This window comes from Gobius niger (genome assembly GCF_951799975.1).
Source record: "Gobius niger genome assembly, chromosome: 6".
Classification (NCBI taxonomy): Eukaryota; Metazoa; Chordata; class Actinopteri; order Gobiiformes; family Gobiidae; genus Gobius; species Gobius niger.
Genome location: NC_136857.1, coordinates 38903156 through 38917237, shown reverse-complemented (window position 1 = coordinate 38917237; position 14082 = coordinate 38903156). Strand labels below are relative to the sequence as shown.

The following is a 14082-nucleotide window of genomic DNA, read 5'->3' as shown; positions in this document are numbered from 1 at the left end:
ATCACAGATTTACTCACTTTTTATTCTAATGTGTATGAACTAGAGCCGGGCCTTGTATTGACTACAAGATGAAATCATAAAGAAGTTCACTAAGAGATGGCCGCTGTGAGGAACGTGAGCTGAGACCGTCTCTACACAAGTCCCAGTATTTAATGTTATAAATAGCATAAATGCACCAGTAACATAAGATCGAAGTCGTTTCGTTATATATATCCACCTCTACGCAATTGGTGAGATAGATAACTACTCACGAGTGTGATTTGGCTAAAGATAAGAAGCCTCCAACGCTGAGTGGCCTATTGTTCCCCTGCAGCCATGCCAAAACGCGGATCAAGGGAACCTAAACGCATCCGTGATCAACTATCTTCGAGTGATCTGGACGAAAATGCAACATTTACTCCGGACGATCGAAAAATGTTGCAAGCCATGGTTGAAAAACTTGGAAAACTGGACATTTTGGATGAACTGAAAACTGACGTTGCAGAACTAAAAAGATCAGTCGAGTACAATCATGCTGAAATGGAGGAAATAAAAAGGGAACAGGCAACGCAAAAAGTAGAGGTAACAAGCCTGAAACTAGAAACTACTAGACTGACAACGGAGAATGAGAAGCTAAAGGCGGACCTGTTGGAGCTCCGCTGCAGGAGCATGCGGGACAACCTGCTGATCATGGGGATTAGCGAAGATGTAGGAGAAACTTACAGCATCGCGGAGAACCTCGTCAGAGCCTTTCTGCAGGAGCAACTCGGAATCCCGGAGGAAGACGTCAAGAGGATCCAAATGGAACGAGCACACAGGATTGGCAAGCGCAAGGAGGATGGTAAACCGAGACCTATGGTTGTGAAGTTTACTAGCTCCAAATGCAAAGACGGAGTGCTTGCTCTCTCCAAAAGGCTGAAAGGCACTACATTCTTCATAACCAGCCAATACCCAACGGAAGTGGTGGAGAAACGACGTAAGTTAATTCCAATTATGAAGTCCTTTAGGCAGAAGGGACAACAAGCTCGCCTTGTTGTCGATAAACTGTACGTTAACGGTGAACTGTACAGACATGGGGATACACGTGAGGAACAATAACAATGTCGCGCAGTGATTGCGTCATCGCGACATCACCATGACGACGGCTTGACTAACATGACTTGACATTTCGTTTTGGAGCTTTTCAGTTTATTCTGGGACTGGACAATGTAGTTAGATGTTGGGAAACGGTCAACGAAGGTTTTATTTTGGGGGGTATGTGTTTGTTTGTCTTGTGTGCTGTGGGTGTGCATGTGGGGTGAATGGTGTGTCTGTGGGTTTATTAGAGGGGATATTGATTTCCTCGGACATAGCAGGTGATACTGTGGTTTTTAGTTACAAGATTTTCATGGTTATGAAACTTATGGTATTAAAGGAACCAATAAAATATAATGAATTCACTCAGGTCTCATGATTTATAAGAACGATAATGAAGTTGGAATAATTAGTTATAATTGTAATGGTCTTGCAGACAACAGAAAAAGAAAACTTATATTTATGTGGCTGAAGGAAAAAAAACAAGATATTTTTTGTCTTCAAGAAACGCATTCAACAAATGTAGATGAAGAAAAATGGAGAAAAGAATGGGATGGTCCGATTTTCTTTTCACATGGTCACAGAAATTCAAGAGGTGTTATGATTTTGATAAAAAAACAAGTTAATTTTCAATTTAACTCTATGGAAAACGACTCACAAGGACGCTGGTTAATATTAAATATGATCATTCAGGGTCAAAATATTTGTGTTTTGAATTTGTATGGGCCAAATGGTGATGAACCTTCTTTTTTTGAAGAAATAAGGGAAATGTTGCAGAAACAACAAGGGGAAATTATTACTGTGGGGGACTTTAATGTTGCCCTGGATAAAGTTATGGACCGAAAAGGGAATTCTTCAATAGCTTATCATCCTCAGTCTTTACAAAAGATTCAAAATGTTATGGATGCATTTGATTTAATTGATATCTGGAGATTAAAGAATCCTAGTTTAGTTCGGTATACATGGAGAAGACAAAATCAGGCAAGTCGTATTGACTATTTTTTAATATCATTTTCATTGCTAAGCAAAGTAACTGCAATATCAATCGATGACAAATTGCGCTCAGATCATAATTGTATAGGATTAAATATTGCAATTGAAGATAATACACGTGGGCCTGGATATTGGAAGTTTAATCAAATGCTTCTAAAGGATGATGAATTTATTGAAAAAACAAAGCAATTTATTACTGACTTTTTTAAAAATAACGTAGGATCTTCAAATCCCCAAATAGTCTGGGAAGCCTTCAAATGTTGTTTTAGGGGATATGCCATTGCGTACTCTTCATGGAAAAAAAAACAACTTAAAATGGCAGAACAGGAATTAAAGAAAGAAATTGAGGATTTACAACAAATTATTGATAGCAATGATAATCCAACTAATGAGCAACTGAATCTTGTAGCAGCCAAACATGAGGAGTTAGCAGACTTAATTGAAAAACAATTATTGAAAAGTTATGATTGCAATAGAGCAATCTGGATGAAAAAAGGTGAGAAATGTTCAAAATTCTTTCTAAATATCCAAACAAAAAATCATTCAAAAAAGAACATTTCCAAGCTTATTCAAACAAATGGAAAGGTATTGGCTACACACACCACATTGTTGAAAGAAATGGAAAATTACTTTAAAAATATTTTTTCAAAACCGGTAATCCCTCCTGAAACTACACAATTTTTTCCAGAAAATTATGAAGAAAAAAAATTGAATTTAGAAGAAAGCCAATCGTGTGAAGGCCTCATTAGAGAAGAAGAGCTCATGGAAGCTGTTAAGTCCTTTCATCCAGGGAAAACCCCAGGATTAGATGGAATACCTATTGAGGTTTATCAAGTATTCTGTGAAGAGATTAAGAAACCATTGCTTTCTAGTTTCAATTACTCATATACAATGGGTTCTTTGTCTAACTCTCAAACAGAAGGTCTTATTTCTTTGTTATTGAAACAGGAAGCAAATGGTCAGTATAAAGACCCAGTTTATCTAAAAAATTGGAGACCAATAACACTTCAGTGTTACGATGCTAAGATCCTGGCTAAATGTTTGGCTACAAGACTAAAGTCTGTTTTGTCAAACATTATTCACCAAGATCAATCGGGTTTCCTACAAGGAAGAAACATAGGAAACAATATTAGACAATTATTAGAAATTATAGAAAATTATAATACGGAAAATAAAAGAGGATTAATCTTTGTTGCCGATCTGGAGAAGGCATTTGACAAAATTAGCCTAGATTTTATTTGTAAAAGCTTAGCTTTTTTCAATTTTGGTGACTCCTTATTGCACTGGATCAACACGTTATATAATAAAACAAACTGTAGGATTATCAATAATGGATACATCTCTGGGACAATACCTCTGTTAAGAGGCTTAAAACAAGGGTGCCCTCTGTCTCCATACTTATTTATTATTGCTATGGAAATATTGGCGATAAAAGTCAGATTGAACAAAAATATTGAAGGGCTCAGTAATAATAATATTGAAAGTAAAATAACAATGTATGCAGACGATACAAGCTTCTTCATCAGTCCCAATCCTCATTGTTTACAAAACCTTCTAAATCTTTTGGACATCTTTTCACAGCAATCTGGACTAAAGCTTAATTATGAAAAATGTAAAATATTAAGGATCGGAAGTTTAAAGGGAACGTCGTTTAAAATGGAATGCAAAGTGCCTGTTGTGTGGACAGATGGACCAGTTAACATACTTGGTGTTGTTATCCCAGAGAATCTGGAAGACCTAGGTTCAGTAAATTATGATAATCGACTAAGAAAGCTGGATAAAATACTGCAATTATGGAAAGGGAAATCCTTAACTTTGTATGGTAAAATATCTATTGTCAACTCTTTAATTATTCCTCAGTTTATTTATCTATTTTTGTCATTACCAGCTCCATCACAAAACTTTTTTAAGGTTTATGAGCAGAAGGTATTCGATTTTGTCTGGGACGGCAAGCCAGAAAAGATCAAAAGAAAGGTTTTGTACAATGAATATGAATATGGGGGTCTGAAACTTCTAAACCTTGAAGCTATGTGTCTGTCTTTAAAAGCATCAATTGTTCCAAAGATGTATCTCAATACCGAGTGGTACACAAGTGTCCTGCTGGACAAAAAACATGTACTGTATCATAAGAAATTGTATCCGTTTCTCCAAGTGATGCCTTCCCATTTTCCATATGTAGTGAGTCTGCTGGGAAATATCTCGGGGTTCATAAAAGAAACAATCCACTCATGGTGGTGCTTTCAATTTTATGTACCAGAAAAAAGAGACGACATTTTGCAGCAGATAATATGGATGAACTCTAATATTCTAATAGATGGAAAGCCTTTCTTTTGGAAGAATATGTTTGAAAGAGGAATCATTTTTGTCAATGATATTATCAATGAGAACGGTAAGATCATGGAGTATGATGAATTCAGAACTACGTATGGCGATGCCTGTTCCAGCTTTTCATTTACTCAACTAACAGGAGTAATTGGGAAAAAATGGAAGCAAGTAATTAATTATGGAACTACTAAATTATCGGTCTGTAAACCTCCAATAAGAAACTCTAGTTGGCAAAAAGGAACAAAAATAAATAGAAAAATATACAATTTTTATTTAATAAAGAAATCTCTGAAGGCTGCCCCATATAGTACATGTGGAAAATGGGAGGACTACTTTGACTCCCCGTTGCCATGGGACGCAATATTCAAATTAATCTACAAAACTACTATCGATTTGTGCAAAATCGTTACTTTCAAATTAAAATTATTTATAACTTCTTACCCACGGGTAAAATGCTAAAACTGTGGAATATGATAGAATCAGATGTTTGTCGTTTTTGTGGTCACGAGTCCGAATCTACCCTGCATTTGTTTTGGTATTGTCATATTGTGTCTTTGTTTTGGGTAGAAGTTGAAAAAATGTGTTTAAGGATTGGTTTGTTTATGAAGCTTGATGTGGTTTCTGTTACATTAGGAGAATTTATTGACTGTCATGATTTAGTTAATTTAATTATTGTACTCGGTAAAAGGTTTATTTTTAAGGCCAAAAATAGATTTTCACTTAATATTACTTTCTTTAAAACATTTATTCAGAATTTCTTAACTTTAGAAAAGTATATGGTTGAAACAGATAATGATGCCAAAAAACACAAAAGTAGATGGGATGGTCTCAAATGCTTATTTTGAAAGTGTCATTTTGATTAGATTATATGAAATCTGTTGTTCTCCTAATTTGAGTGAACATATAAATGAAAGTGTGTGTTGCTGAGCCCGACCTGGACATGATCTGGATTGGACCTGGTTTTAAGAACCCTATATAGACCTGGTCTGGTGAAGATAATGTCCTATAGTTTTTTTTTGAAAAACAAAAAAAAAAAAAAAAAAAAAAATAGACAAAAAGTACCTAAAATAAAATTAAAACAATTATGGATGAACTTGTAGCTAATGAAAATGGTGCCGTCAATGGACCAGCAACACACACAGTTTCCTGTGCCACGAACTTTGTTTCTTTGCTGACTGCAGTGATGTTTACTGTGGGAGCCTGAGTACTGTACTGTAGGTAAAAGCCCTTTTTGTGTGAATGAGTGTGAATGAGTGAGAATGAGTGTAAATGGGGGTGGAGGGAGGGAGGGAGGGTTTTTTGGGTTGGTGCACTATCTGTAAGTGTATCTTGTGCTTTTATGTTGAATGAATAAAAAAATAAAAAAATAAATAAATAAATAAAAAAAAAATAAAAAAAAGAAGTTCACTAATGTGGAAAATATGGAATATGTGGGTAAATAATGAGGAAAAAATACAGAGAATACAAGGAAGAGTGGGGTACATAATGAGGGAAAGGAACATACTTTTTTATAAAAGGGAAATAATGAAGGAAAAAAAGAGGTGAAATAAGGACAACATTACATACAAACATGAATATAAAGAGTTTCCAGTCACACACGAGCACTCAGGAGCTTAAACAAACGCTTTCCTGCCATTGTGTGAAATGCACTTATGTTTCGCATGAGCTCTGTCTTTAACTCTTTTACAAAATCACTGATCGATGAAGAGTCTCCACAATGTGCATGGCGTCACATCCTCGACCTGCCGGGGCCGACTGCAGTCAGATTAAACAGTTTAGTCCAATCAAAGCCCAAAGTAACTGCTCACTACGGCTGATACCCGTCATTTGATCTGACACCAAGTAATACCTGGGGCAAAAAAGTCAAAATCGATCTGATACTGGAAGTATTATTGTTTTCAGATTCATTTTATTGGCCATTTGCAGTTTGAAAAAACACATATATACAATATAAAAAACAGAACAAACAAACAATGCCACATTAAAAGCCTGAGGGCAAAATATTGTACAATAAAAGTCCACACAGATAAATATAATAGAAGTTCCTGTTTAAAGTGCCTTGTTTAAAGTGATCACAGCTTGAGGAAAGAAACTGTTAATATGTCGATCAGTAGAACATATGATGGAGCGATACCTTTTCCCTGAAGGAAGCGTCTCAGAAAAGGCCTGAGCCGGGCGGCCTGAGGCGTCATTTGCAAGTTGTAAAGCTCGATTCAGTAGTCGAGCTTTATATGTGGCCTCTAGGAGCAGCAAAGAGCAGCCAGTGGTCCTGAGGCTGAGAGAACCACTTTGTTCTTCTCTTTCAGAGTGAGACCACACGCTCAATTACACAATAATAAAAGTTCAAAAGAATCCTAGTATTTTGGGTAAGCTCTCGAAGCCTGCGTAAAAAGAAGAGGCGCTGTCTCGCTTTCTTAACAGAGTTCATCGTATGTGAGCTCCAATTCAAGTCATGAGAAAGAGTCACACCCAAGAATTTACATTTCTCAACAATCTTTTTATTTAATTTTTTTCATGTTACATCAACAGCTGAACAAAACAGTTTTCTATATTCTGTCTTACATGAACACCAAAAAGAGCCATTTAATAAGACAGGTGCTTTATAACAAGTGCACCGGACCCAACGGGGGCGGAGCCAGTTTTTCCTATTAACAACATTACACTTTCACAAGTCGTAGCTAAAAAGAAAATGTATGAATTAGAAAAATGATCATTAATATCAGTCACTGGGTCCATGATCTCTCTGTACAAGACCAAAAATGTCCTCAAAAACAAAATAATCTTTCCCCTCTATTTAACAGTATAGGCCTTTAGAATGCTGTGATGTCACCTGGAACAGAGCCATTGCGTATAAAGGTCATAGAAATGCAGGAGTGCTGAGTTTGAAAAAAAAAGACACAACTGACTCTGCTGCTGATCCACTTTTGCATGTGTGACTTATTTCCGGTTTGGCGTGTGCACTGCACATGCGTCGGCGTTTTCGTTGCCAGCTCAGACGAGCTCTTACACAAATGCCGTTTTAGCTGATTTTAACGAAACTTTCTCTTAAAGAAGTACTAAGTAACTCTTGCCCCGAGAGGCCATAAGCGCAACTGCAGGTGTCGTAGCATGTCGCGATTTTTTAACTTATTAATTGTCCGTGAGAGTAAATACTACGCTGACAGGAAAGGCGAAGGGACAGAGGGATATTGTGCATCCAATTATACAATGGAAATACTTTTTTTCACTCAAACTTGGCTGTAAATACTGTTTAAAGTGATGCTAGCCCGCAGTTAGCTTTGCCCATTAGCATGCTAGCTTCTTCTTCATGATTTCATTAGTGTGTATTGGTGGTTCCGGACCGGTGGCAGTCAAGTTGCAAACATGGTTTTCTGTCCAGAGACACCAGGGGGAGATGAAAGACCCTCCAATCATCCCATAAACACTTGTATTACCCCCAGAGGGACTACGGGGAGGGTTTATTAAGGTAAACGTGTTACTTAGTGCTGCTTTAATATTTACCTGGATCTAAACTTTCACAACTTTTAAACGCTTTCTAATCTCAGCGTGGACTTGTGCTAACCGGCGGCTAGCTAATGCCTACTCTCACCTCCACGCCCAGTTGTAAAGACTGTGCTGGTCTGAGCCAAATCAAATCTGAAATAAAATCTCTTACACATGATGAATTGCTCTCTTCAGACGGGGGTCTTCCCTGCTGCGTTTAAAGGGCGGTGGTGAGGCCCCTGTTGAAGAAGAGCAATTTGGACTGTAATGATTTTAACAAGGCCCTTGCTCTTACTGCCCATGACGTTGTCTTGAGTGCGCTCCAATCATGGGCCATTTGTGCCTGCTGGGAGCACATTCATCCCTACGGCCTTCGCAGGTTTTTAACCAATAGCGAAGCCCGTAAGGGCAAAGCCCATATGAACCAGAAATGACAGTTACTAGACGTAACTATCGCTCTGTGAGTATGGGCATAGCCCTCTACCTGCACGCCCAGCAGGCCCATCCTGTCTCCTATGGCTGAGTTCCAAAGGAGATGAGCGGTGGGCAGAGGGGGTTTATATACCCCAGGTGGGTGTGCCATCACCTTGGTGTGATAGGAGCGGGTAGATGCTCAGGCGCAAGGCATTGCCTCGGGTTAAAACCAATAGCGAAGCCCGTAGAGGGCTACGCCCATACTCACAGAACTATAGTTACGTCTAGTAACAGTCATTTTCTCTGATGATATAGATATATAGATATAGATGATATAGTCTATTGCTCCTCTTCCTGGTCTATGCTGGTCTTAGTCCAGTCTTGCAGGTTCTGAAGTTAGTGTTAGAGCGCGGGAGGCTTTCAGTGTAAACAACATGAGACAGGATTCAAACGTTTAACAAAGATTAATAAATAACTGATTAAACGTGATAGCTTATACAAGGACCAGTTACAACAGAAAATGATCTCAATCATCCAGGTAGACACAACACAGAAGGCTAAATTCAACTGTACATGTTTATACATAGTTGCTGACGTCTCGAAAATCATCCAATTCTGTTCTTCAAAAGCTGCTATGTCTCATCAAACGATAAAATAAAAAAAAATAAAAAAAACTGATCTCAATCATCCAGGTAGATACAACACAGAAGGCTGGACATTTTTCAACTGGACATTTTTCTCAAAACATCCGCAACTATCTATAAAAATGTCCAGTTGAATTTAACCTTCTGGGAGGGACCAGTCACTTACCTAAAGGTAGGACACAATGCAAAAAAACATTTGATTTGTCTAACAGTCCATTATACACCCAAAGCAGTGTTCGTCTGCTGCCCTTTGGGAACTGATTGTATTTTAACTAAATGATCCATACAAATAAAGAGGATATGAATATGGCTTTATCAACAAAGTTATGTCAGCAGGAATCAGTGGAAACGTTTATATTTTTCATGCAAGCATACTATTAAGTATACCTTCAAATTGGAGTAATATATTGAATTAGTTCTCATTTTTGATATCATAAGCCAGAGGTCCATTTATGGCAAAGCCCAGGAAAAAGGACACCTTCTCAGTGCTGAAGCCACTTCTTGTGCCAGGAATCAGAGCTGGACGGACATGAATTTTCTGTTTTCCATATTTAGCATAAACTTCACCTTCTTCAATGGTTCCTCTGACTCGTAAGAGCTGGTCTTTGATGGACTTTTCTTTAAAGATGTCTCCGCTGCGCCACAGCTGTGCCAGGCTGTTGCGGGGGATTTTCTTGAAGTTTTTATCCAGCTGGAACTTGGAAGCAAGTCGATTGAGTCCTGATCCTTTTGTTAGGAAGAGATGGCCAACGGTGCTTCTGCTCTTAAAGTAAGTGGACAGATGCTTTCGGGACGAGTGTCGGATTGCAGTGACATATGTTTGGATGTCTGTGGTATTATCTGAAGGGTCAGGCCAGAACAGCAGCAGAGCTGTGTAGTACGGATCTGGGAAGTTAGAACGAAGACCAACTACCTGCAGATTGTTTTGAAGCAGATCAGAGAGAGCTTTGTAACTCTGCACATGTTTGGAGTTTGGGTTTGAAAGGTAAAGAACAATGTTGGACAGAATGTAGTTGGTGGTTACTTTAGTGGCCTGCATTTTATTGCTTAACTGTTTGTGTTTATGCAGATATGCATATGCCAGTGTGATCTCCTCCATCTCTTTGACTGATGTCTCCAAATGTCGAAGAATGCCAGAAAAGGTGTCAGCATTTTTCTTTTCCAGAAGCAGTCTCCGTTGTTCGATCATCATTTTCAAAGCGAGTTGTGGATTGCTTTGTTGCTCTTTTCTCACTTGCTCGGGTTCAGTGCAAAACAGAGTGACAAACTTCTTGAAATGTGCGTAGATGGTCCAGCGGTCTTTTGAATCTGAATCATTTACTTTAAAATATGTTAGGTAATCTTGAAGGATTTTGAACATTTCCTTCACCTCATGTTTTAAACTTAGGAGAAAGTGCTCATTTTCACGGATGATCTTCACATGTCGCTCATTGATCTCGTTGCTTTCCATGTGCACACTTGTGATCGGAATATTTCCTTCGAGGAAACTCTTTAAATACATTTTGCACATTGGATCTCGATTTTCCTGAAAAAATGGTAATCTGCCCAATACATCAAACACTAAAAATGTAATTTCTACAACTCCAACATAGCCATAAACATTGTATGATTTCCTGGGATAGTCTAGATCTTCTGGTTCTTCTTCAGCATCAAACGTTTTCGCAAGTTCCTGAGCCTTTTTAAAGGTTGCAATCGCATTAAGTGCTATTTTAAGGTTGGCATCAAGATCTTCTGGACTGTGTGTTTTTTCTTGCTTGTCTCTGTCCATGTTGTGTTTTAAATTGCTTTTGTACACCTGGGCAATGGTGTCAAACGTATACGGGTTTTCGTTGATATTCTTTGCCCTTTCTGCCCATTTCAAAGCCTCAAGAAAGTCTTGCTCTTTAATGTACAGATATCTGGCCAAGGCCTGGGGAATGGAAGCACTGGCTTCAAACCTGGAGGAGGCTTTTACAAAAATGTCCTGAACAGCTTGTCTTCCTTGTTGGTTGTGGATTTGTTTAACAAGTGGTGAAAATGGTTCCCGTTCTCCATCTTTTTTCCGCTGTCGTTCTATCAGCATTTGCTGAATGAACACCATAAGTCTGTTTTTAACAACCCCTGAACTGTAGAAGAGGTCACAGTGAAGGATCTCTGTTGTGATATCACCCACTTTGAGCTCATACCGTTTCTCCAGTTCTTCCAGACAGGCAGCAGCTATTTGGTTATGCAGGATTCGAACTCCTTTGTATCCTCCCCAGTCTTCAACCCTCTCTATGATGAGGAGGTTTGAGAATGGGACCATTCTGTTTATCACACTGTCCTCGTGCCATTGAATTACTTTGGACCCTAGGAAGTCTTCACAGAGTGAGAGGGATATCTCTGAATCAGCCACATACTTATTAAGTAAAGCTATAAAAGCAAATAGTTTGGCCTCTTTGGTGCTGATGTCAAAGCTCTCCAGTGTGTTGGAAGCCAGACCACGAGTGTAGCTTGGATCAAAGTTACTCTTCATGAGCATGAAGCTGTAAAAGTTTTCAGGTTTTATGTGAGTCTCCTCCAGTTCTTTGAGTTTCTTTTCAAAGTCCTGCTGTTCTTGTTGGGTCAGTGATGCAGTGAGATACTGACAGTGAGTTAGGCTGTGCTCTCTGTACTGCTCCTTTGGGCTGTGGCTGCGGACACAGTTAAGAATGATAACTTTACAGGGGTGGATGCTGTCCATGTTCATGTAAAACATGTTTTTCTGAATGAAGTTTACAAGCTCAAAGGTATTGTCTGTTTCCTTGGAATCATCTACTAAGAGTAAAACCGTACACGGCTTCTCATTTTCGAGCTGTATGAGTTTTATGACTTGCTGAGCCACTTCCTCTTTTGAGACTTTGTTGTCCTTCAGCACCGCACATCTGAACTCCTTGCGTAAGTCCCACATGACGTGCGTTATGAGAGTGGTGGCTCCACAGCCTGGCTGGTGAAAGAGCGTCAGTAGAACGCAGGTGTTCTGGGGATCCTTGAGCCGAGTTCTGATCATTCTCTTCACGTTTTCATACTTGTCTCTCTTGATGAAGGGCCGCTCCGTGTCTTTGTCACAGAAGTAGAAGTTCCACCACTTCACTCTGCCTCCTCGGTAGAATTCCTCCTCTTGTTTTAGTTTGAACTGTCTGAACTGTTCGCTGGTCTCATCATGAATGTTTTCACACTGGTTCACACACAGAACCTCCAGAGCTGTCATCAGGTCCTCGTCTCTCTGCTTCAGCACGATGAAGCTGGAGTCTGAAGAGGGCAGCAGTTTGACAGTGGACTGACTGAGTGGACCCAGGGCCAGGACGGTGCCGTTGATCTCACTCAGACTCAGCTCGTTTATGGAGAACGGGTCGATGTCTGTGTCACATTTTTCATGAATCAGCTTCTTCCATTTTGGGAATATGCTTTTGGACTCACACAGTGTGACTATGTTTTTCTCAGACATGTTTGTGTAGAAACACCTGTAGGTCTCAAACAGAAGGTCTTTTTCCGTTTCTACTGGAGACAGAAGAAGGAATATTATCAGGAATTCTCCATGACACAGAACCTCTGGTTTGCAAATAAATGTAATTAGCTGCACCAGATCTTTGTATGACCTCTTCAGCCAGGTTTTATAGTCCAGTTCTTGGTGAGAAGTGTCTTCTAGATCATTTCTTCCATTACAGAAGACCCAGCTAGTCTGTTTATGCAAGTTTAGATTCTTTATAACTACTTCTGTGTTTCCCTGATATTGAGAAAGGCTGTGCAGGTTGGCGACCCTCATCTCTCTGTAGGAATGGCACACTCCTCCGGGACACACCGACTTTGGGTCAAAGTCCAGCACACAAAAGAGTTTGAGTTTGGTCAGAAAGTTCAGCTGCTGCACTTGGTCTGGGCAGCTCTTATTCAGGACCACCACAAACTTATTGTAGTTATCAAGGGTGTTTCCACCACATGTCAACAGATTCTTCAGCTTCTCCCCTTGATCAGATTCAGCTGGTAAAATGACTTTTGACACTAAATCATCCGAGCTCAGTGGACCTGTAATTAAATGAAAAGTCATGAGCAAAATGACAGCCTGTTAAATTGTAGTTGAAAGTTGAGTTCTTACCTGCTGCCTTCTCCAAGTCTGAAGCTGTTTTATTTTTGTTCATTTTTCGCAGAATGTCCACCGTGACCCGAGGGGCATCGCTTGTGTAGTTCTGACACAGTAATGAGGCTATATCTGTCTGAGCTACACTTTGTAGTTTACTATGTGGGATCGGCTTGTATTTGGATGACGTGTAGACTTTCAAGTGGAAACAAAATTCTTTCATCTCGTTTTCCACAAGCTCATTCAGCGCATTGTAGATCATGCTCGGGAAACATCCTGTTCCTGAAGCCTGCGAAAAAAACATACATTTCACTCTTATCTTCATTGTTATTTCAACAGTCAAACAGATGAGCACAAAAGCAGTGTCTTACCTCTGCGGTTGTCCTCATGCTGGGATTTTGAGGTGGTGTTTTTCGGGTTCCTGGAGTGATTTGCACATGTAGAGTTTGAGTTTCAAAGGAAGCCATGGTCCTCTCCTGCGTTGTCCTCTCTGTCACTGGTTGGAGTGATGTCTGGAGTGTTGTTTGGGCGTCAGGTTGGGACACACTTGGCCCTGCCTGAACTCGTGGCTCTTTTGCTTCTTCTTCAGAGGGAGCAGCAGTTACAGGCTGCAGCACTGGCTCTGGTTTGTCTTTTAGCCGTCTCAGTTCTGCCAGGATCTTCACAGCTGGACCTTGTTTAATGTCCAGATCTTTAAAGTCCTGCTTCTCAAAGCAAACCAGGCAGTCTCCCGACACGTCTTCATCCAGCAGACTCCGAGCAGACTTCTCATAGAGCTTCACATGCTGCAGTAACCACTGACTCACCTGCTCCTTTGACCAGCTGTGAACATACGCAGGATACTGCCACTCGGGCTTTGACAGATCCTTCCATTGCTGAAGGTGGAAAGTGATTTTCACTGCAGGGCCGTGTTTAATGTCCAAGTCCAGTATCTCACGTTTGGTGAAGTCCACTAAGTACTCCCCACAAACATCTTCATCAAAAAATGTTCCTGCATAAATTGGATTGACTTTAATCTCTGAAATGAGCCATTCTCGGACATCGTCTTTGGTCCAGTCTTTGATCTCAGGAGGACGTTTACGTTTGGAGACGTTCATT

General features: G+C 39.7%; 1 protein-coding gene across 1 annotated transcript; it reads right to left on the bottom strand.

Moving 5' to 3' along the window:
* Positions 1 to 9324: 9324 nt before the first annotated feature.
* Positions 9325 to 14081, bottom strand: LOC306964346 (sterile alpha motif domain-containing protein 9-like; the record flags this gene model as incomplete). Its single annotated transcript, XM_079558338.1, has 3 exons — positions 9325 to 12932; positions 13003 to 13273; positions 13356 to 14081. The coding sequence occupies 3 exons, from the start codon at positions 14079 to 14081 to the stop codon at positions 9325 to 9327; spliced, it is 4605 nt and encodes a 1534-aa protein (XP_079414464.1).
* Between the last annotated feature and the right edge of the window lies 1 nt (position 14082).